General features: G+C 48.1%; 1 protein-coding gene across 1 annotated transcript; it reads right to left on the bottom strand.

The window, feature by feature from the left end:
- Positions 1-4,218: 4,218 nt before the first annotated feature.
- Positions 4,219-13,353, bottom strand: LOC142076088 (sialic acid-binding Ig-like lectin 15). Its single transcript, XM_075138474.1, has 5 exons — positions 13,302-13,353; positions 10,198-10,581; positions 6,715-7,074; positions 5,689-5,719; positions 4,219-4,315 (listed from the first exon to the last, which is right to left on the bottom strand). Exons 1-5 carry the CDS (start codon positions 13,351-13,353, stop codon positions 4,219-4,221), a joined length of 924 nt encoding a protein of 307 aa, XP_074994575.1.
- Between the last annotated feature and the right edge of the window lie 9,303 nt (positions 13,354-22,656).

Genomic DNA, 22,656 nt, shown 5'->3' with positions numbered 1-22,656 from the left:
CTATGTCTGCAAAGATCGTGCAAAATAAAAATGAAAAATCGAGTAATTTGTGACAAACACCATGGTATTTTTAACTCGCTGGCAGAATCCACATCGGGTAATACGTAATTGTTCTTGGAGATGAAAGTATGATGGGGGGATGCCACACAGTTGCTCAGTTGATGGAGATTTGGAGATTCTTCTCTTTGACATCCTAGATTTAACATGTATAGGATACAACAGCCTGTTTTTGAGCCTAGAACCCAGAAGAAAGCTCGTCTATGTAATGGCAGAAATAACATTTTTTTGTCCTGGCAAAATTCCCCTATTTTGCAAAGAGGGGAATAATGTGACCGCGGGATGATGCACTGGTTCAGGTCTTCCAGCACTCGCACCTGACCCAGACTGTGGAATTTGGTATTTATCCCAAATGAGGGGAAGGCTGGTGGTGAGGAGGGAAGTAGGGGAAAACTATGCCCCCAGTGCTGGTGGTACAACGTTCCTGCTGAGGGCTTTGCTGGTGGGCAGGGCCGGACCAGGCTGGGATCACTGCTGTCGGCAAACACCATTGACACCATCATGATGTCCATTTGTCTTGACCATCGAAACAGCTTCTTTAATAACTTACTGCTTAAAATGTGATAGAAATGATGCTGTTTGACTTTTTTCCCATTTCTCGATCTAATAATTGTGATGAAAATGATTTGTTTTATCGTGGTTAAAGTACTTTCTGGATAATACTATGGTAGGTCCTGAGAAATAGGGAGAATTCACAGTGAGCTGCTATTTTTGATGTACCAGTCTGCTGGCTTCTCGGAGAGTGTGGTAGAAGCCTGAACCTGTGCTTTCCTCAAATACAGGGCAGCAGTTTTATGAACTAGCAGATCCGCTGGCTGCTCTCCGTCACAAATGTGCACGCCAGGGCTTGGAGTCTCATTCTCCAAACGGTGCCCGACGGATTGACTTTTTGTTTCTTCTAGTTTTACTGGAAAGGCTTTCAGGTTCTCGGCGTCTCCCCCCCTCCCTCCTACCCCAAACTGCAGTGTTCTTTTTCACAGCATAAACGTAACCAGGTAATCTCAGAGGAAAACTAAGTTTTATGTTGTTTTTAGCACTGTAGATTGCAGTGGAAAGAGATGAAATTGGAATGTCAGCTACTTAATAACAAGCGTGCCTTTGCAGTTTAGTCGGAGAATGAATATCTGTGGCTCTTTGAACGTTTGCCTCGCACGGCAGTTGTTGCATCGGGATAAATTGTTGCCTGTGGATTGCAACTTTATTTATTAAGAAAATAAGGCCAAATAGGGAAATGGACATAACCTTAAGTCGGTGGAATGGAAAACCAGAAGTCTGAGCAGCAAGATGCCCAAAACGTGCGGACAGTTGCTTCCTACGCAGGCTGACCCTACAGCATCCCGCAGGGGCCGGGGCGTTGTGGTGGTGGGAGTTGGTATCCTTGACTCTGGAAGTTAAAGTGCTCAGCAGAGCAATGGTCAAATCCTCCCAAACCCTGACTGTGCATAAACTGGTGGGGGAAACGGGGCAGGAACTGGAACACATTTATTAGGCCAAATGAGGTCAGTACTAGAAACCTCCTGGCATGTGCCTTGCTGTGTTTTGTCCCTCCAGTATATACTGGTTTGAGTGGGTGGTTTGAGTCCTCCGTGAGGACCAGGGTCTGCCAACGTGGGGCTTCTTCCTTATGTACTTCCTGGGCATGTGGTCTGCAGGGGACAGCCACCACACCGTCACCTGGGTCTGTTGGCCTGCTCATGCTGACCTCTAAGCTCTCAGCTGGCTGATCGTCCACCCCCGGCCAGTGCGTTCCCGCTGTGCTCTCACGTAAAGGACAACTCCTCATCCTCGCTCTCCCAGCTTGTCCTTCCTGAAAAGGCTGTATCCATCCATGGCAGCACTCCGGGCTTGTAAGCTATCCCGCAGCATCTCTGTCATCCCAGTGAGATTGTAGCCCTGCAACTGCACGTGGACCTCTTAATTCCTCCTCTCGGAAAAGGTATGAGAGCTTTCCCCACAGCGCTGTCCTGTAGGCACTTCTTTGTTGTGCACGTACACCGAAGTGGGCTCCTTCTACCCCCTTTTGTTGATTACGAGGTCTCTCCTCTGCTCTTTGCTTTCCAAAGGACAAAACAGCGGGTAGCGAGAGGGAAGCGTTGAGAGCAAACTCTGCCCATTGCAGATCAATCTTGCAGGGGTTTGGGTGGGTTAAAGAGGTCCCTCGCTGGGCAGAAGGGCAGGATTCAGGCCAACTCATTTCTGTGCCTTTCCTGGTGTCCAGGGGTGTGGTGGGTTCCTGTACCTGGACGTCCTTGTTCTCCCGTTTGCTGCACTAACATGGGCTGTGCTCTGGAAGCCAAGTAAGTAAAAGTTGGACGGTGCTGATCCAGGAGTTTCCTCACATCTAAGCTGCTGCAGCTGCTCTGTGATGTGCATTTGCTGGCAGCGCGTAGGGTGCTGATAACGTGCAACCGGGCACACTCAGTGGTTTTGGGGCACCAGGTCTGATGCTTCTATTTGGACCCAAACTACTTGAGTTAAAGAAGTAGTTTTCAAGAGAAAAAAAATCCTGTAAGCCAACCCTCAATCTCATACACGGGTAGAAATGAGTTCTCATTACTCTAATGTATGTCTATAAATCATAAGGGCTCAGAAATTCAATTCAGTTTGTCCAGTTAATCTCTCTGAGGTCTCTTTCTTCCTGTGACCCCTGTGAAACTGAGCTTACTGGTCCATGACTACGCTGTCTGCTATAACTTCCTTTTCCTCTTGGCATCTCTTCCTATTTTTATTAAACCTGGCTTTGCCACTGCTGGGATTTTAAACTGGGGTTTAAAAGATCAGGTTCAAATATTTCCTTGGGTTTTTTTTTTTCTTTCTTTCTTTTTTTTTTCCTTGTTATCCTGACCAAATCATTTAAAGTTGCGCTTTACTTTCCCGGTGCAGATGTTAGGAAGAGGTGAACTTTAAAATAATAATTCCCAGGCTGGGGGGGTGAGCTTGCAAGCAGGACCACAGGCTTGATGGTAATTCAGTAGCAGCTTGGGCTCCCGGCCAGTTGCTACCAGAAGCGGGATCGTTAGGAGAAGAGTTTTGGAGCTGCTGCGCTGGAATGATTGCACAGAGCATCGAATCCAGTGATACAAACCTGAAAGTAGGTTCTCGTCACATCATCTTCTTTCTTCATTCTTTCTCCTCCTCCTCTATGCCAACCCGTTGCTCTTCGCAGTCCTGTCCTGGACCTTTGCCTGCCTGATCAAGGCTCCAGGTTGACTTGCGTCATCCTGTACCATAAACTGGGTCTCTTCACCTGGTCTTAGAACGTGTTCACAGTGGGGTTAGAGACTTGTCTGTGGATGGCCAGTGACTTTGTAATAGTGACTTCATCTCAGAAGAATTTAAGAGATGAGTAGTCAGGCTTTAAAGGAACTTTCTCATGTAACACAGAGATGGAAACTGTTTAGAAATAACTTTCTTCTTTTTTTTTTAAAAAAAAAAGCCAATTTGGTTTATTGCAACGTTTTCACAGCATATTTATCACAAAGCTTTGAGATTCTGCGTGTGTGCGCACACGGGCACTAGGAGCTGCAGTAGATTTACAGTATGGACCACCCTTTGCATGTCTTGCTTTCAGCTCTACCAGCTTTTGGAAAACCTCTTCCTTTTTGCTTGGAGTCCTCTTTGAACACGTTAAGATTTCCTTTAAACTCTTAAATAAACTCTTCTGGAAGTTAAGGAATAATAATAATTACAAAAACCCCTGCAGAAATTCCAGTAGCATTTTTTCACAGCTGGTATTCGAAACGTAAAAATACTTCACTTGCTGGCTCGAGGAAGCTGCACGTGGTTTGAGAAGTGGAGCGGTGGAAACTGCTTTTTGAAGTAACACTTGCAAAATGCCATAGCAAAAAGATGTGAGAAAATGGTAGACTCTTATCTGCTTGCTAAACACTATGTGATACGGGCTAAAAACACACAGGTTGGTTAGATCCTCTTCTGCTCTTCCAGCTCCATCCCTCTTTGCTTTTTCTTTCTTCTGTCTCCCCTTCTTTCCTCTTGCTTGTAAGCAGCAACAGGGATGGAAAACATGCACTTAGAAGGCCTGTTTGACCTTCTGTGCATCAGTCAACACCAGTATTGTGTTCACTGGGAAAAGGCACCCTGGTACAGAGCAGGCAGCAACTCGAACCGTGCAAGCGGGTGCGGATGAGACCGCCCAGGTCCTCAGCTGCGTCTCGATGCTGTTCTTTCTGTCGGCAAAGTCTGGCCGCCGCCGTGTCTGCGGTCAAAGTTCTCGTAAGTGGAGTCTTGCAGCTGTGGCCTGGCAGTGGAAGAAGTAAATAAGGTGAAGACACATTTCTGGCTGCTCTGGACTTTATAAGTGGCTTCAATGAGTTAAGGAGTGTCAGAGTAAGGGTCTGGTATGGATCCTCCCTCTGCAGCAGGCAGTTTTTAAGTGTCTTGAGTTGCATCTAATGTTTTACATCTTAAAGCATCCAGACGGATCTCCTACACCATTAGCATTAACTCCTACCAGTGTCCTGCTCAGAGCCTCAGGAGATAGTGCAAACCTCTCCTGAGAAGGATCTTCTCATGTAGAGTGTGGAGGATCTTGGGTTTTAAGCTTTCGTCTATGTGTGTATCCATACAAATATTATCAAGGGTGCAGTATGGTTTAGAACTGTTAAATCAGCAAAAACTATGCTTTTGCAAATAATTCTTACAAATTTAACTGTAGGATTAAATTCCCCCTTGCCCCTTTGGCTGTGTCCTGATGCTGTACACATGAGTGTCCTGCTGAAATGGCCACCTTTCGTGGGTAAGGTGGGGGAAGGAGACATCACATAAGGATAACTCAGGTTGGGAGGGAGCAGGCAGATGTAATTATACTGACCTCAGATACGGCTTCTTTAGGTTTAGCCTAAGGATTGGTTGTGGTTTTTCAGTTTGCTTCTTTAGGTTTTTTTTTCCCCCCATCCCTTTCTAACTTGGCCACCACAGCTGTCAGGAGTGTCCAAGAACGGCGTTGTGCTGGGTAATGGGAAATGCCAAGGGTGCTGGGGGAGCGTCGTATGGATACCAGCCAAAGAATCGGGCCCTGCCGCACCTGAGCTGGCTCTGAGGTGGGCTGTTTGGCACCTCCATACCTTCTTCCACACTTGGCAGAACTCATCGGCTTTGACGTGGGCCCTTTTTCTGCCCCATTAGGGGCTGGGGTGCGGGGGGGGGCAGGTTTCTGTTGCACAGTTTCCCTCAGTGGTTCATCATTCATCAGCCACAGATGCCATCCCAGCCTGTTCCCCTCACCTGTCCCTCGGGTGGGTGGTTCTTTTGCTAGTTTAATGTGACTTCCTACCATGCTCTGGGCCTGGAGCCCACCTAAACTTCTGCTAGCCCCTTGCTGCTGTAGCATCCATGTGCCATGGTCTCTCCAATCTGCTGCCCCAGGCCCTTGTCCTCACATCAGTGGGGTTTATTCTAGCTGTACCCAAGCCAGAACCTCCTCCCAGCAGTGCCCAAGCCTTGGTCCCTCACACCGGCTCGCCTGGCCATCAGCCCAACCCTGTCCTTGTCCCAGGAGCCTGCTCGTGGGCCAGAAGGTTGTTGCCAAGACCAAGGACACATTGCATTTCTCTCCTTAGCCATCTCCACCCTCCCGCTGGATAACATGAGTAGAAGGCAGGACATCCTTACCGGGCCAGGCTGGACGGGGCAGAGGAGGGACCTGTGAAGTGGGAAGGAAGATGTGGGTTAGCAATGTGGTCGGAGTGAGCTGGAGAGCTAGGACTGACCTAGAGCTGTTGGGAAGCTGCACTGGCGGGTGGTTGTGACACCCCAGTGAATGGGGAGAAGACCTTTTGTCAGGCGTGTGGTCCCCTTCACGAGGGTGGGAATTTGGCATTGAAATAGAAGGAGCAAGGCATTTCTGATTTGTCTTACAGCTCCTACAGTTTGAGATAAGCGGTGGCTTTTGCAAGGTGTTGACATCAGACTGTCTCTTAGAGATGAGTCATGGTGATGTGACATCTCATCTCTGAGAGGCAGAGCCCAGAGTCCCTCCCGGTCCCCTCCTCCTTGTGCCATTGCACAGCAGGGAGGTCTCGGGGCTTCTTGGGAGGTCTCATCCCTCAGTCCATGATGCTCATCTCCTAGGGTTGGGTTTCCCTGCTCTCATGGCCCCTGGAGGATGGGATTTCACTAACGATGGGGAAACACCTCGGTAACGAGGCCCGAGGGACCAAGAGGGGCCATCTGTAAAACAAGGATGCCCACCCCAAGGAGATTAAACTGTTGTGCGGGATGCAGCAAAGGTAAATCCTGCCCGCAGGCTACAGGGGAAGAGGTCGTAATTAGTTTGCTTCAAGGAAAAAAAAAAAAAATTAAAAATCTGGTTGTGAAGGCAGTGGGTTCTCCGCTAATTGCCCATCTGTTGGTTTATTAACCTTTCTCCTCGGGTGCAGGGAAACTCCTGCTCCCTCTGTCTTTTCAAAGGTCCCTTCCCAAAAGAGACCTCCTGTGAGCAGCCAGCCAGGAGGTCCCTCTTACTTGTTCTTAGATTTCCCTTTAGAAGTGTCCTTCTCCTAGGGTGGAACATCATAAAATCATTGGAAAAAAACCCCCAGACAAACCCAACCCCTCCTGCCTGACTTTATCTGCCGTGTCCCGTCGCTGGTTACCGGTCTGATGAGGAAGACCACCGAGGGAAATAGCGATACGTACCTCCTCTCGAGAAAACGATGAAGCCCAGTATCACCAGCAAAATGAGCACTTTAATTCCCAGCGGCACAAAGATCAGGATCAGGAAGAAGGAGCTGTTGGATGCTTTGAATTTATAGAAGTACACGGCCCCCTCTGCTCTCCCGTGGCTGTTGACAGCGGTACAGGTGTATTTTCCATCGTGGGTCAGATACCGGAGCTCCTTGGTGACGCGGTGGTTCATGCTGGTGATGGAGGTGAGGTTGCTGTAGGGTGGTCCGGTCCAGGTCAGAGCGGGCACTGGCTCCCCCTCGGCGGTGCAGCGTGCCTGGAAGGTGCGATCCCCGTTGGAGCTGACGGTGATGTTGATGATCCTGGGGGCAGCTGCAGAAATCACAACAGGAGAAGGAAAGTGCATCAGATTTCAAAGACAGGTCTAATACAATACACCTGGAACGAGAGCTTGGTCTTGGTGGACCCTCAGCATGTTATATCAGGGTAACGTTGAGATAAAGCCTCCCCTTCCTTGTTTTTCTCGGCACTTTCTCTCCTTAGGTGTCCCCACCCTGCCTATGTTGGATGGAGGTGCAAAGCCTGGGTGCGGGGGGATGTGTAATCTGTTTGCGTTTTATCCCTGTAATGCCTTACGCAGTTTTCTGAGCTTCGGTCAAATTCAGCTGCCGTGACCTTCCATGGTGGCAGAAGGCAGAGGCACCGTGCCGTAGCAGGGCAATCATCCATGAAGATGGGTTGCTTTCTGCAGCTGCAGCCCAGTATCATCTGCGATGTAGGCACAGGTGCAGCTGGTGACCTTTTCGGACTGGCGGCATCTCCACGTGGTCCAGGACAAGGCAACCATGGTGCTCTCCTGCAAGCGTCTCCTGGCTGACCCCTTGGTCTCTGACCTCCAGAGCACACGTGGAGAGATCCATTTGTGCGAGCCCTTTGCTCGGTGCCTGAGACTTGCCAGATTTGGCAAATTATTGCCAGGGAACATTTCCACTCTCTGCAACAACCTATTTTTGATGTTTTCCTCCAACCCTGTAGTGACCACCCAACAGCTGGTGTAGGCTCCTGGTTGATCTGCGGTAGCACAGCAATCCCGAGACAGGGCCACTAATTTTGTATCCTGTATTTGTAGCGTATGGGATTGTGTAACTGAAAGAAGAATGGTAAACATCATTTGGGGAATGCAAAACATTGAGAGCCACTGTTGAACGCGTCGTCTTTGGTCTGGTCTGCTAAGGAAGTGTAGCTGATATGACCAAGCTTGTCTTATCCATTGGTCCTTTCCTCTTGGACCTGTTGGCCCATTTCATGCATTTGGTTCCTAAAGGTGTTGTGAAAACTGAAGGGAACTAAATGAGTGTCCTCATGGAGGAAAAGCAGGAGTTCAATATTTACCTTATTTTTTGTCAGACTGGACAGCGAATGCATAGCTTGCAACCACCTACGGCACGTCCTCCCCCTTGTCTATGTAACGCAGGAGGGGTTTGAGGCTGGAGGACTGATCTGTAAGAAAGCTGGCTGTGTTAGTTCTCGTGTGTCTGCGTGTTTTGGTGTTTAAATTAACCGTTTAAGCAATATTTAACCCCTCCCACCCCAAAGCGGGGTGCAGCCTGGGTATCGTATCTGCTTACGTTACCTTATGGTTACCTTACGTTATTCTTCTGGTGTTAAAATCCAGGCAGCCCCTGAGGGACAGATCTTGCTGCCATCCTGCCCTGGTCGTGCTGTGTGTAGGAGCTGCTCCAGCTGAAGGAGAGCCTTGACTACGCAGAAGTTCCCAAGAAGTAACCGAGCTCATCCTCGGGTCCCGTGGGGACGCCGGCGGCGCACAGCGGGCGTAAGGCAGCCTCGCCTCACAAGGAATATCGCCCGACGCGCGGCACCTTTGCATTACGGGTAAGGTCCGAGTCTTTTCCAGAGACCACCCGGGTCTCCTGCTGCTCCCTCGATCTACAAGCGCTCCCGGGGAGGTGGGATTAGCGCTTTCCTGAACGGGGTCTCCTTATAACCGAACGCTGGGTCTGAACAAAGCACGTCGCAGCCCAGGGGTGCGTTCGGCACAGCCGGGACTGCGTGGTCCGTGCTGGAGACTCACCCCTGCTTGCTCTGCCGTGCTGAGCAGCTCCAGAAGAAGGTGATTTTTTCAGCCGTGTTATTCAGCTGGCAGAGCAAAGGAGTCCTGCCGCAGCGATGAGCTCCCGCGTTGGGTTTCTGTACGATGAGCAGCGTGTGGGCTTCAGTGGGAGCCGATGGGCCGCGTGGGCCTTGGAGACTCGGATTTCGGCTGCTGTGTGGTTCACCTCTCTGCTTTTCTCCCTTTCCCTGTGTCTATTTAGACTACAGGCTCCGCATGAAGGAGCAACACCCTGCGAACGTCCATCCAACAGCTATCGCAATGGGTCCCAAGCTTATTTGGGAATCCAAATGTCACTTCCATGCAGACGTTCACCCCGTGGATGGACTTCTCACCTCGTGACGGTTGTCTAGTGTTGCCTCAAAGGTGCTTTGCCTTGTGGCTGTTGCCCCTGTGGTTTCTAAGTGATCCCTTGGCAAAGACTGGAGGAGCCTGAGACCGTGTGCTCTCCAGAGGGACGGGATCGGGTGTGCTTAGTGAAGTGTGACCATGGCAGCTGGAGATCCTGCTTTCAGCCAGATATGGGTAAGAGCTCAGGTGTTTGTTTTTTTTTTTTCTCAGGATTCAGAACAGTGTTTCAGCCCAAGCTGGAGACAGTAAGAACCTTCAAGAGGAGGTGAAGCTCCTCCTTATGTCCTCTAATCTGGGTGTAGCTCAATGGTCAGGTGAGCCCAAGGATCTTTAGGTGTTAATAGAGATGGCCAGCTCCTCAAGTTTGACATTTGTTGATCAGAGCTGGTTTTCAGGCTGTTTGTACTTAACCTTTCCTGCTCCAGAGGAGTTTGGACCTATGGCACGTGAATGCTGGGTATCTTGTCTTCCCAAACCCCTGTTGCCATCCAGGTCTGCTTGTGCTTACATTCGCTAATACTCAGCAGCCGGGCTCTCCAGTTTAAATCCTGATAACAAGGACATCTTTTACTCCACCCCATGGGCTGCTGACCCCTCTCTGCTGCCTGCACAGATCCTGTGCTACAGGGACAAAGTGGGATCGCACAATCACAGAATGGTTTGGGTTGGATGGCACCTTTAAAGGTCATCTAGTCCAAGCCCTCTGCAATGAGCAGGGATGCCCAGGACTCGGCTGGTTCTTACCCCGGCAGCCAGAGCCTGGCTATTTCCTTACCCATTTTGTTCCTATTCCCATCCCTGCGCTGTGCACACCACCTCATACTGGAAGGCTGCAGAAGACAATGAGTATTCCCTGCCCAAATGTTATAAACTACCCCCAGAGCTGGAAAAGCCAACCCTTTGGAAGACTATCTCAGGTCAACTTCTGTTACCATCTCATCAGTTTCCACATCTTGTGGCTCTCACTTCCCTACGGGGTGGCTTTGCCTCCTTTGGCTCCCATGCCCTCTTACCAATCAAATGCAGCTTTATCCCATTCCTGCTTTCATACTTGTCATGGATGTCTCCGGACAACTCCACCCGGCAGAAGTATCTCTCGCTGTCGCTCCAGGTCAGATTGTCAATCCTGATGGAAAGGTCCTTGTACCGAGGGTTGCCAAGCAGTTTGTACTTGTTTTTGTAGCTGATGGCGGTCTTACAGAGCTCGCTGGCGCTCTGACTAACGCACTTGAAAACTATTGTGCCATTGTAAGGTTCCTTGATCCTCCAAATGGCGGTGAGGGTCCGGTCAAATGTTTTGTAGGGGTGTGTGAAAGTACAGGGCAGGATAACCATCTTCCCAAGTTCACCAGTAACATCAGACGGGACATGAACGGACCAGCCATTGGACTGCACACCTAGAAGCCAAAAGAGATGTTCAAGGTTGATTTATATGGAGTGTTTAAGAGGGAAATTGGGCATCCTTCCTGCACTTGCCGTGTTGTTGCTCAGAAAATGGATGCTCTGTTCCCTTGGTGGGCCCTGTGCTGTCCTTCTTGCTGATGACTTGCGGATGATTACATAGCCCAGTTACGGTGGCTAGATACGGTACCAGTCTGCAGCAAAGCTCAGGGGACCGACTAGCTCATATTGAAAGTGATTTAATTCCTAAGCAGGCTTCTTTTTTTGTAAAGTGAACAATAGCGTCGTAAGTTGTTTAACACAGTCTTTTGCAGTTAACAGACATTTATGTGCTTGGAGGAACGGACTTCTATTTTTTTTTTAAAAAAAAAAAGCTAAAAAGAAAAGTTTTGCATGTATTCTGGTGGCTTTAGGCACTGAAATGCAGTAAGTGTCGCAGCCCTGTGTCTGAGTGCACGCACGCACGCTCCTATGTACGCTGTGGTATTTTTACACTAATCAGTGGGTGGCTGCGTTACCCCTGGGGAAGGCAGTAACAGCTGATGCTCTAACGCTCCGTGCTGCTACCATCCCGAAGTAGCATCTTATTCGTAAGACGCGACAGGATCTGAATAAAGACTTGGAGGTACTCATCATCCAAGGACTGGTGAGAACGGGCAAGTTCCCTGTATCAGCTCCTGTCGGAGGAAGGAGGATGCCCTTGACAGTAAAGCAAGCATCTCGCTGTTAGCAGAGGGGGTTGTCACTACGTGGTCTCTAGCTGCCAGTAGCTTCCCAGGCAGGCCTTGTCCTGGTGTCACGGTGAGGGAAATCGGGAGTTTTCCAGCTGGGATGTCACAAACGGTTGGGATTTTGCTCTTTTGGCCAAATTGGGTCACGGTAAATCCTAGCGCAGTCTGGGGAGCTGAACCTCAGTGCCACCAGACCCAGTCTCATCGTTTCTGTCCAGTGATGAAAACAGACGCTCCCCACCTTGGAAGTATATAGGGAAAACTCAACCTCTCATCTGTTTACCTCCCCCAGGAACCAACAGCATCAACAAACAGCACCTATAGGCAGTGTTTTCCATATAGATATGTGTATCTACCCACTGTCTTGCTAACTGCAACAGCTGTAGCAGCAGATTGTGGCTTCAGGAATGTCTGTGGCTATGTTCCTGTCTTATAAAACTCACTTGATGGCTTCATTAAACCAGGAGCTTTCCCCTCAATAGCTGAGAATAACTGTGAAAAATGTAAAGGCGTCCTGTAAATAATTGCCACCCATCCCCGGTCTAGCTGACTTCACTGTGGTCTGTGGGCATTCAGCTGTCGGGTTAATCGTGTAAACTCAAAGATAAGATTTGTTGCTGGTTCATATATCTGTCCTCCATAATATTTGACGAATACCTCAGTGGCGGCGCAGCTCGTATTAATCTATTGTGCGCTGCACAATGGACAAAGGCCAACGTAGGACCGGTTCTCTGCCATTAAGTTGTTTATCTGGAATCAGCGCCAAGCCGGTATTTTGATTACCGAGATCTGGAGTCGGGCTGCCTTGTCATTCGTTATAACTACACGAGTACCTTTGGCAGCCTAGGTAGTCTAATATACAAGGTTACATGGCCACAGGAGCTCCTGGAAGCTCATGGACTTTGAACATAAGGACCTGGCAGTGAAAACAAAAAATGCTGTTGCTTTCTAGTTTATTTCATGTTATTTTGTTTATTTTACGGCATGTCACTGTAACCCTTGCTTTTGGAGAGCTGCAGATAATGTGCTTTTGAGTACATGATTTGCTTTTCTCTGCCACCTTTTTGGTTTGTATTTTTTTTAAATCTTAAGCAAAGAACGTTATTTTTAGCACTTAAACGTCCCCTTGCCTTCCGCATGAGAAATAATGTTAAAAATAAGTGCTTCTAATGTCACCAGCTCCACCCATTTCTATGGAAACCTAGTTTGCCTAGGTTATGAGTGGGGGGAGTTGTCAGCATCTTCTGTATAATTTAACCTTAACCTTAAAGCTTCAGCATGGTAGGTCTTCCATGTCTTCCTCTTGCTAATATCCAGCCTCCATTTGTTCCTGGGATTGAAACTCTCACAAGAAACAGAGAAGGTCATAGGCAAAGAGCCTACACACCTTACATGAGGGAACTCCTCAGGAGTTGTCAGGTCAGTGTACCTGCTAGTTGTCAGTGGAAAGGTCATGAAGACAATAACAAGATCAAGAGCTGGAGACCACCACAGACACTAGCCTTGCTCTAGCAAACACTGTTTGACAGTATATCTGAGCAAATCCCATTGAGTTTAATGGGACTCAAGTGCATACTTGAAGTTAAACGTGAGCTTAAGTGCTCAGTGGAACTGGAGCAAATTAAGTTGTTGCATAATAATTCCTAGGAACACGAAAGAACAGTTCTGGGTGGGGATGGAAATGCTGCATCTAACTGCCAATGCAGGGGAAAAGATAGATGAAGATGAACTCCCTGCACAAGTTAAAAAAGCAAAAAATTAAAAAAAACCCCAAGCCAAAGACCTCTCTGACAATTGCAGAATCAAGCTTTTGAGTTTTCCCAGTATTCTCACATGCACCTGGAATTTCAGGATCCTTTTAAGCAACACAATGGATGGTACAATTCTTGGAGAGTTTATTGCACCAGCAATTCCCCTGGCACTTTGACTAGAGCGAGAAGAAAAGCTCTGATCAGACAGGGATTCGTAGCAAGCCCAGAACTCACCCTTCCTGGAGATGTGAAGGAGGCACAGAAGAAACAAACCAAACTCTCTCATGCTGGTTGACGTTCTCCACTGAGGTCTATCAGCAAACCAGAACAGTCTCTACTACATCTGAGCTGCTGCTCTTGCAGTCACAAAAGGTTTTTCCAGGGATGGAAGAAGTTGTGGTTTTCCTTTCCTAGGAGGGAATGAGTTGTCTAGCTGAACCAGCTCTGGATTCAGATATTAATAGTTTTGTGGTCAGTCATGTGAAAAATCCAACAGGGGGAATCAGAGTATTACCATTTTCCATCTAAAAGAAGGGGACTGCAGATTAGGGCTGCAAACACCCACTCCATGTGTGTGATGGTGCAAGATGGGGACAGCTTTCAAGTGCTCCCAACTCACCGATCTGGACGAAGTCCTTGCAATCTGCCTAAGGAGGTGGCAAGTGAGACCCTTGCTCTCCTGGCTTGAGGGAGTTCATCCTCCCGAACCCGGAGCCTGCAAACCAACTGTGTTTTACCCCTTATGCTCACTGGTGGCTGTCATCCCACCCTCTTCTTTCAAAATCAGCTGAGCACTTGTGCCAAGGTTCAGCGGTGGAAGAGTGCTCTGGAGTCCTCTGGTACCCTGCTCTGTCTGGACTCCCATGACCCTGAGGAGTTGCAAGTCATTCTCCTTGTTGTTAGCCTGCATTTGAAACAAGCTAAGCTCCAGCTTTTGCCCAGAATCCTTGTGCAAATGCTCACCCTTTCCTTCTGGGCTTAGCTTTAGCAAACTCGCTCTGCAGTTTGCTAATCTGCAGAGCTCTGGGCTTGTGGAGTGCTGACCACGCTGCCCTCCACGTCATCTCCCATACAGTGACCCCGTGACGTTGTTAAGTTTAGCCAGCAGAGATGCCAGGGCTCCTCTTTTCTCCCCACCTCTTAAACTCTCCGCACGTGTTCCCTTCTTAACTTGCTGTGCAAAAGCTCCCAGAAGAGGGACTTGGAGATTTGGTTGTATTACGTGTGTTTGCTGCTTTCTGAACTCTTTCTTTGTTCTGCTCACAGGTAGAGTTACTCTCCCAGTGTCTGTGAGGGGAGGGATTTCTGTTTTTGAAGGAGGCTCTGGGAGTACCTAGCTATTATTTACGGTGGCTTGGACCCGTGGCTACTCAGCAGAGGGTGGTATTATTTCAAATAATGACTTAGAGCCCTGTTCAGTCCCTATGCATGTCCTCCCAGAGCAGGAGAATCAGGACCCAGTGCTCTAACTGCTTTGCAAATTGTCCTTAACAGCTGTAAAAAGTAATACATGCCATTGCCAGCAGAGAAACCCGAGGGCATGGGTGGTGGAAACAGTCAATAAGAGACCTGTATCCTTATCCCATCTGTGTTATGTGTCTTTTCTGTGTACCTTCCCCATTTTCCTCCACATACTGTTTGATTTTATCTATCTGTGATGTCAAGTTTTTGGTGTTGTGACTACCTCTAAGCATTTCGCCCTTCTTGGCCCAGCAGGTCTCAGTGGATTGAAGTAAAAGATTAAAGTGGAATCCGTGCTTAAAACATGTTGTTACAGTGAAGCATAAATGATCAATGTAAAGAATAGCTGCAGTTAACAGTTAGTATGAATCTCTCCCTATCTAATGTTTTACTCCAGCGTCTCCTAGGCAAGCATTTGGTAAATCAATGCAGAAGTATGAATCCTTCAGATTTTCTCTAAACTGGTTTTATTTTCAGACCATGAAATAGCTATTTGCAAGTTGAAAATGTATAGCTGAAAATGTTTGCAAACTATTTGAATCAGCCAAAAAATTTTGTAAACGAAACCATCCATGGCTATATGATCCACAGCCTCTGTTATCCGTGACCTTTTTTCCCAGGTCTGTGCTTAAATGGTATCTAAGATTTCTGTACGGAGGGCTGCTTCTGGTGCAACACCAAAACCAGGCTGGCTTCCATATTCATCAAATTCTGGTTTTCTTCCTGGTAAATCTTTTTTAAGGACTGTAGGTAATGACAGCAATTGTTATGATACTTCACTAATATCTCCCCTCAGTGCTTGTACAGAAGCAACAATCACACATCTGGTCCCAGAGACATCCCAGTTTCTGGTGCTTTCTTGTGCTATGAAAATACACGGAATCTGGAGAAAGAGAATGGAATTTGTGGGTTTTCCCGCTCAGAAAATGGATGAACCCATTTAAATAAAAAGAACCTGTAAATAAAAACCTGTAAATACAAGTAAGTAGCAATCGAGTGTAAGCCAGTGGCAAATTTTCAGCCAAGGATAGGGAGACATCTGCCCATCTTGCCATTGGTATGGCCAGTTCATGGCGTGCTTTTTGGCAGTTGAAGGGGAGTATCTCATGTCCCCGTCACCGTTATGGCTGCATCTGGTCCTGTGAATAGCAGTCCTGGGTTTTGAAGGTTACTTTTGAAAGATGGTACCGACTAAATCAAATTGCCTTCAGCAAGTGCCAACATCAGCCTTTGCTCCTTGGACTTTGCCTCCTCTGGCTGCCCCAAAGCCAGGTGATGGCCTCACGAGGCATTGAGAAAGGTGAGAGATGTATGGTGTCTGGGTGTTGCTTTGGCTGCAGCAACTATGTGCGAGTGGCACTGTAAGGATTAACGTACCATACCATATAGGTTGCAATTTACAGGTGCGATCTGGTGGACAAAGCACAGCATGAGGGGAGAATGACGTTGAAATAAACTGATTGAAGTGGTCAGTGGCTGCATCTCGCTAATGCGAATGTTTGACTGGACCAGCAGCATTTCCCAGCTCCTTCTAATCTTTTCTAGTTGGCTGCCTTCTTGTAGAGGCTGACCTCTTGTAGAGCATTCACCTCTCCTACCTCCCTGAGAAATTCCCGCAGCGTTTTGTGATGGATGGTTGACAAAACTTGCAGGGCAACCCAGAAGCATGCCAGGATGATTTCTTAGCAGATGTGCCCTCCATTCAGCAATACCCCTTGCACCACATGCATTGGCAGACAGCAACTTGTTAGCCAAGACCTTTGGACGTGTAAGAAGCTGCTCCATGCCACCTTGCACGCTTCTCCACTGACCGCCGTGTTAAACTGCTTCAATCTGAGCATCTGTCCGGTCTTGGGGGGTGGTGATGTGCACCCAGGTTGCAACACGTGGCTGGAGATGGGCACAGCAGAGCTCATGCCTCCTAGTCCCATGTTTATCGCTGAGGACCTCCACAATGAGCATTTCTGTGTGGCTGTACCTGTGCTGATCACGCACCTGCTTATCCAAGGACCAGAGTGGAGCCGGTTGTTCCTCCTCCCTCCCTTTGGGTCTTAATTCCAGCTCCAAGGTTTTCTACTTCAATGACTTCAGCAGCATGTGGAAGTCCTTCCCCTAGTCCTTCAAGTGTGCCAATCTGCACGTGTTCAACGCAAAAGCCTTATGTTTTGTCAAATGTGACACTCTTCCCTGAAGGGATTGGGTCTGCGAAGTAGCTGGGAGGTGAAGTGCAGAGGCCAGAGGAATTTTCCCCCTGCCTGGTCTCTGCCAGCAGAGCAGGAGAAAGCCGAGCCGTATTGAGCTTCTCGGGCAGCTGCTGTGGGCTGCTGATCTCCCCTGTGCAACAACTTCATCCTCACCGAGCTGGAGGGAAAAAATAAAATCAACAGGTATACCTACAGTGCAAAGAAAGTAGAAGGGGTAGGAGAGATGGAGGGTGTCAAAGCCAGACACCATTCCTGCTTCCTGGCACCGAGTGCCGTTGCAGGGTACGGTCACTGCTGCGTCAAGCTCCAGCTGATCCACTTTGAATCTCTACAAGTTGGGTCTGTGGTGTTTGCTTAGCCCCTTACAAATGCTCCTGACCTGGGAAACTCTCCTGCCTGCCATATCATTGCTGCAAAGTCTTGGGCGGTTCCGTCACCAAAGCTGCGGCAGCGAATTGATGGAGCAGCAACATGGGTGCTGGTGAGCCCTTGCTGCCTCTGGTGAATGTCAGCTAAAGAAAGTTAGATGCATATTTGGGTGCGTTTCACCTAATGGGCAATTACTGTATGAAAAACATAGCTTGCATCTTATTATGGGCAGAGCATCATGGGATGGAAAAAGAAATAGGAAGCGTCTCTCTGGTAACTTGTTGTCTGTTGACTTCTGCAGTCACATCCACGTATTGAGATGAAGAAGAGGTCTGATCTCCCACACCTGTGCGTTTCTGTCCCCGCTGCTGCCTGTACAAAGCCTCTGCTACGACCAGGAAGAACTGGATTTGGGAACCTGAGGACAGACAGGGACGTGCTTAACTTTGCTCGTACCAAGGTAGGTCAAAACCATTGAGAGAATGAGCCCGGGGCCATGATAATGCTCGTGCCCGCCTTCTGCAGGCAGCACTAGAGCTCAGGATAAGGCAATCTTTTATTATAGGCTTGCAGAGTTGACAGTAGGGTTGTCTCATCTCAGTGCTGGGCTTGGTCCCAGGCTTAACCAACAGTGTAGATACACCTGATTTCATCACCGCTTTGCCCTGAAATGCCTGATGTGGCCATTCAGAACGGCAACCCTAAGAGACCTTTGACTCGCAAGTGATATATGTCTACATGCTTAATGGTAGCAACGGAAAGTTTTAGGACTGAACCCAACGCTCCTTGGACCCAAGTGAGCTTACCGGCTGCTGACTGTCGTCCCCTACCCTGGTCACCCTGTCGTCCAAATAAGCACTGAAGGTCTGGTCTCTGTGTGACGCTGGGGTTAGTCTGAGCGAGGGAGTGAGCCAGCTGGCAAAACGGGGACACTGAACCTGTCCTTTAGCCTAATCCGAATGACGTGTCTGATTAAAGGCGTTTGAAATGCCACCAGAAAAGAAGTCCCTGCCCACCCTTCCTACTGAAAGTGAGCCTGTGAAGATTTACGTGCTCTGTCTTTCCCTGCTGAATGAGCGCAGCTGGTGATTTAAGAGATTCATGCTCCTTTAGCTGTGGATTTCATAGCTCTTCTCCGGGATGAGAGATGCGTTCCCTGACGCTGCAGCTTGGGAAGGAGTGTGGGCTGGTTACATCCATCAGTCCACACGGTGTCTGAAGCAGGTCCTGAACTTTCCCTTGACACAACACTCTTGGCCAGTGAAGCGACGGGGCTGACGCGTGGTCTGAGCTCTGGCCACCACCACCTCTGTGTGCTGTGTCTCCCTTCGCAGACTCGAAGCAGATTCAAAAGCACTTAGACTTAGATCTGCGGCGACGAATAGAAGCGCAGCTCTCTAGGCTGTGGCTCTGCAGAATACCTCTCTGCCTCTTGTTTTTACTCACGCTCTGCCTTGCCTGAGGTCCCGTACCCAGCCTCTCTAGACTGAAGGTTAGTGTGGCATCCTCTCTGAGAAACATACCGTTCTGTTGTCCTTTGTCCTTCCTAAAGTCTGAGAGTCTATAGTGTTTCATTGATCCAAACGCAAAATATAACTGTTATGATGTCATTGGTGGTTTTTTCTTTTTTTTTCCTTTTTTTTTTTTTTTTTACCTTTAGTGCCTCAAGCTGTCACGTATCTGAATTGTGATTAAGGCCTGGACCGTTCAGCCATTTCCCCTTGCTCACTGGCAAACTTGAGCTGAATTTCTCCTCTTGCCATTATCTGCCACTGTACAGCTCGAAGTGCTTTGACTGCTCCTCTGCTCACCCAAGTGTCAACCACAGGTTTTTCATCCTGCATGGATATCTCACCATCATGCTTGCTCTTAAATATAGCCCAACATGTGTTTGAAAGTGGTGGCTTTCAAGAGTGGGGTTGAATGGCCAGAGGAGACCACTGCACCATCTAATCTGACCTGGTATATAAATTCTAGTATAACATAGATTGTTTTCATCCATTTGCTTCTGAACTGAATTCCAAAACTTGGATTGGTACTGAAATACCATGCGTGGTAGGAAGGAATGAGGAGACAGCACCCACAGCCCTGCCCAGCCACAGTGGGCAAGCGTGGGAGGAAAGGTGAGTTGCAGATGTGAAGCCAAGCTGTTGAGGTAACAAATGAGGCAAGGCTGAGTGATCACTCTTTCCAATGAACTCTGTCTGGAGGCAATATTCTTTGACAGCCTTGACCTGATTGTCCCAGGATTGTCTACATTGCAGTTAAATCTGCAGCTGAGTCATAGGCAGAGGCAAGTGTGTTTTGAGGGCATTGTAGACACTTTTGCCTTTAAGGGGACCACTGCAAATAATTTTTGTAGGTAGCTCATGACCTGAATGAAGAGTAGGCAGTGTCGGTACTATTGAAAGAGGAAACCTTTACTTGAATTCTTGGCAGAGCCTGTCAGTGCAAGGTCAGCTCCTTTCTAGCTGGGACAGGAATTAGGTGAGATGAAGGCAGCAACTTTCCTTGCCTTGATGGAGCGACCGGCCCCTGGAAGAGCCGGGAGAAGGAATCATTTTTGCTCTCTATGGCAGGAGTTCCCCAGAAGTCAGGTTGAAGATGGGATTGTGTTGCTATTTTATCTTATTCAGGGTTGTTCTGCTAGAGTTCAGTTTGCTCAGTGGGTGCAATATTTTGATGGATGCGGGCAACAATGCTAAATAGGCCATACAGATAAAGTAATACTTTACCCTTTACCTTCACCTCGGGAAACATTTCTGGTAGTAAATGGAATATTGAGTGGCAATAAATGGCAAACTGTTTTGAGCGTGTCTCCAGCATGCTCAATCCTGCCTTCAAACCACGACACTTGTGCGTGTCTGCGTTGGTAGGTGCCCAAAGCTGGCAGTTTCTCTTTCTGTGGTGTTGGTACTGGGATCTGCTGGGTCAGAAGGTCCCAGCGATGGAAGTGCCAGGAAGAGACATGTGAGTTGTAGCATATTAAGGCATTTACTTTTGCTTTCTCCAGTCTCTGATAAGACAGAAGTGTTCGCAAACAGCCAGTGCTAACACTTTCAGGCCAATGGAACCTTTACTTAATTGCACTATTGCCATAACCTCATATGGCCCTTTAGATACCAAGTGAGATAAGGTCCCTGCCTAGGGGAGCTCACACTCATTAACAGTGATGGATTATGACATTGATTCCTGGGATGAAGATCAGAGGCTGATAAGGCGGAGGAGAAGTGTTATGGGGAGTGCATTGTTCTTATCAGTTCTCACCACTCACGGGGTTGAAGCAAACAATAGATCAATTTACATCACTTAATACACCCTGCTCACAACCATGTGTACAAGTGGCTGTTGACTCACCGGCAGGACCTTGTTGAAAGCTCAGTGTTCCTGTCCAGGCAAGATTAGAAAATGAAGTTGTGCTGGAGGAGGGAAGCTGCTTGGCAAAGAGGTGGCAAAGTGAGGGAAGCTGAGGAAGCGTGGCGGGAAAGTGGGGTGAAGAAGAGATGCAACTTGGGGTTGGGCAAAGACAATGCTACAGTGTTGGAGAAGAGCAGAGCATAGGGGATGAGGGAAGGATGGCCCTTCCAGGAGGTGGACATTTCCATACAGTCATTTCTCTTCTCTCCAACCTTGAACCCCCTTTATGGTTTGTGACCTTTGGTCATGGTCCCTTTTGAAAGAGATTGCCTTAAAGCCCAGTAGGATGGAGCCAGGGCATCAGCGAGATGAAATTTGGTCATGTTGCAAGGTAAATAAAATACTGGTAGTCTGAAGCTGGGAATCAGGTAAAGCAGGTGGGGAGGGGAGCATGCTGGTTAGGAGTGGACGTGATAAATGGAATGAGCAGTTATGGCACTTCTTGGCAGGCAGGGCAGGCAGGTTTCTCACAAATCCCTGCTTCTCACGTGACGTCTTCAGAAACCTTAGCCAAGTTAACTAGAGAGGCTCTGCAGTCCCTGAAAGCAAACTCTTCCTGGGTTTTCCACAAACTGTTGGGTTGGGAGTGAGCTTATCTTGATGTGTTTGAAAACCACCGTGCCTTGTTGCAGCACGTCCTTAAGTACCTAAAGAGTTAAAAATACGTGACCCTAGATTGCCCATGTTGCAGTTTCCAGCAATAGGAGGGAAAAGAAGGTTTCTCTTTCTGTTAGGGAGCTGGGTGACTTAGGCCATCCACGGGTAGGCTTTCATGGAGTAGACTGCAGGTGACTGTGTCATACGGAGGAGTTTTGATCTAGCCCACGTTGATGAAACAGAGCCAAGTCCTTGTAGGCAAAAGGCATTACTTTGTTATAGATAATCGCATTGTAGAAAGATTAGTCCATGATTTAGTAAGGGAAGGAAGAACAGACATGTGCGTCCTCTGAGGCACAATCACTCATTTGCCTGTCAGGCTTGATTATTTTGAATAATTAGGCCTTTGGCCCTTTTTCTCTGAGTGTGTAAACGATTCTCAGTTATCCTTTGAATGCTTTTGGATGGGTTCCCAGAAGAACTTAAATCCTGGATGGCTTTGTGACATGTCTGAAAGCAGCTGTCTTCTCCAGCATGGTATGTGGTTGCCTCTCCCATGATCAGGAGAGACCTGGCTATGTGTATTTGAGGAGCACGTGAACAACCCCACATGTGTAAAGTCAGAGCTGTTTGGGTGCATTTCTTTCGTTGCTTGCTCACAGCTTCATCTAAAAGCACAGGTTTCTGCAAGTCTTACAAATAGCCATCAGTCTTTGAAAGGACAATGGAACAAATGAACATGCAAAACTCGCCGGCGTGATTATCGGTCACATCCCAAATGGGGCCTCTGTTACCTCCTTAGCTTTATTACGTAAATCTGCAACATACAGGTTAGCGGCCTCCTCTGGGAGAAGGATTGTTGTAAGGACAATGTTCCTGCACAGCATTCTTGCTGACATTCCTCCTCTGCTATTGTAGGCTTCAAAAGTCCTTGACCTGCCGGGTGCTCTAGCTTGAAGGGTGGCACTGGTTTTGCCTGGCTGGTCTATGCGAGTCTTGCGGATTCCTGCTTGGTTGCAGAATTGCCGCCCTGGGAGGCAGTGAAATGCTTACAGCTGTGGTTTTCGGCTATACTGGAAAGGAGCTGATGGGTGGTTTGACTTGCTGTGAAGGACCGTTCCACAAGGTCCCAGCAGAGTTTAGCCTGAAGCTATGAATAATGCATCCCTCTTGTGCAATTCCTTCTTTGGTTCCTGCTGCTTGTTTGTGCTCAAGACGAGAGACAACTTCAGCTTCCAGGAGGTACCAGTCAGGGGAAAGTTTTTCTTCTGGAATTTTCATTGCAGACAAAATATAAAACATTTCTGTACTAAAGGAAAAAAAAAAGCTTTCTGTATTCAGTGGAGAAAATCTAGAGGTCTCAATCCAACTGAGCCCATTTCTCAAGCACATTTGTGTAACTTATTTCTGTGACACCCCTCTGCTTCTTTTCAGCACATCTGCAAACACCTCGGAGATAAGGATAGATCTCTTTTTCTGTTCTATTCCTGCTATTCTGCTCTTAATCCCCAGCATGACTTTCTGTTCACAACATCTATCAT

Source organism: Calonectris borealis, chromosome Z, assembly GCF_964195595.1.
Source record: "Calonectris borealis chromosome Z, bCalBor7.hap1.2, whole genome shotgun sequence".
NCBI lineage: Eukaryota > Metazoa > Chordata > Aves > Procellariiformes > Procellariidae > Calonectris > Calonectris borealis.
This window is presented reverse-complemented; position numbering and strand designations above follow the sequence as displayed.

Excerpts from the sequence above, each read along its gene's own strand:
- LOC142076088 (XM_075138474.1), bottom strand. The coding sequence starts at position 13,353 with ATGAGAGAGTTTGGTTTGTTTCTTCTGTGCCTCCTTCACATCTCCAGG. Across the intron at positions 10,582-13,301 it reads CCTTCACATCTCCAGGAAGG|GTGTGCAGTCCAATGGCTGG; the intron begins GTGAGTTCTGGG and ends TTTGGCTTCTAG. Across the intron at positions 4,316-5,688 it reads GCCCCGTCCAGCCTGGCCCG|GCCACAGCTGCAAGACTCCA; the intron begins GTAAGGATGTCC and ends TTCCACTGCCAG.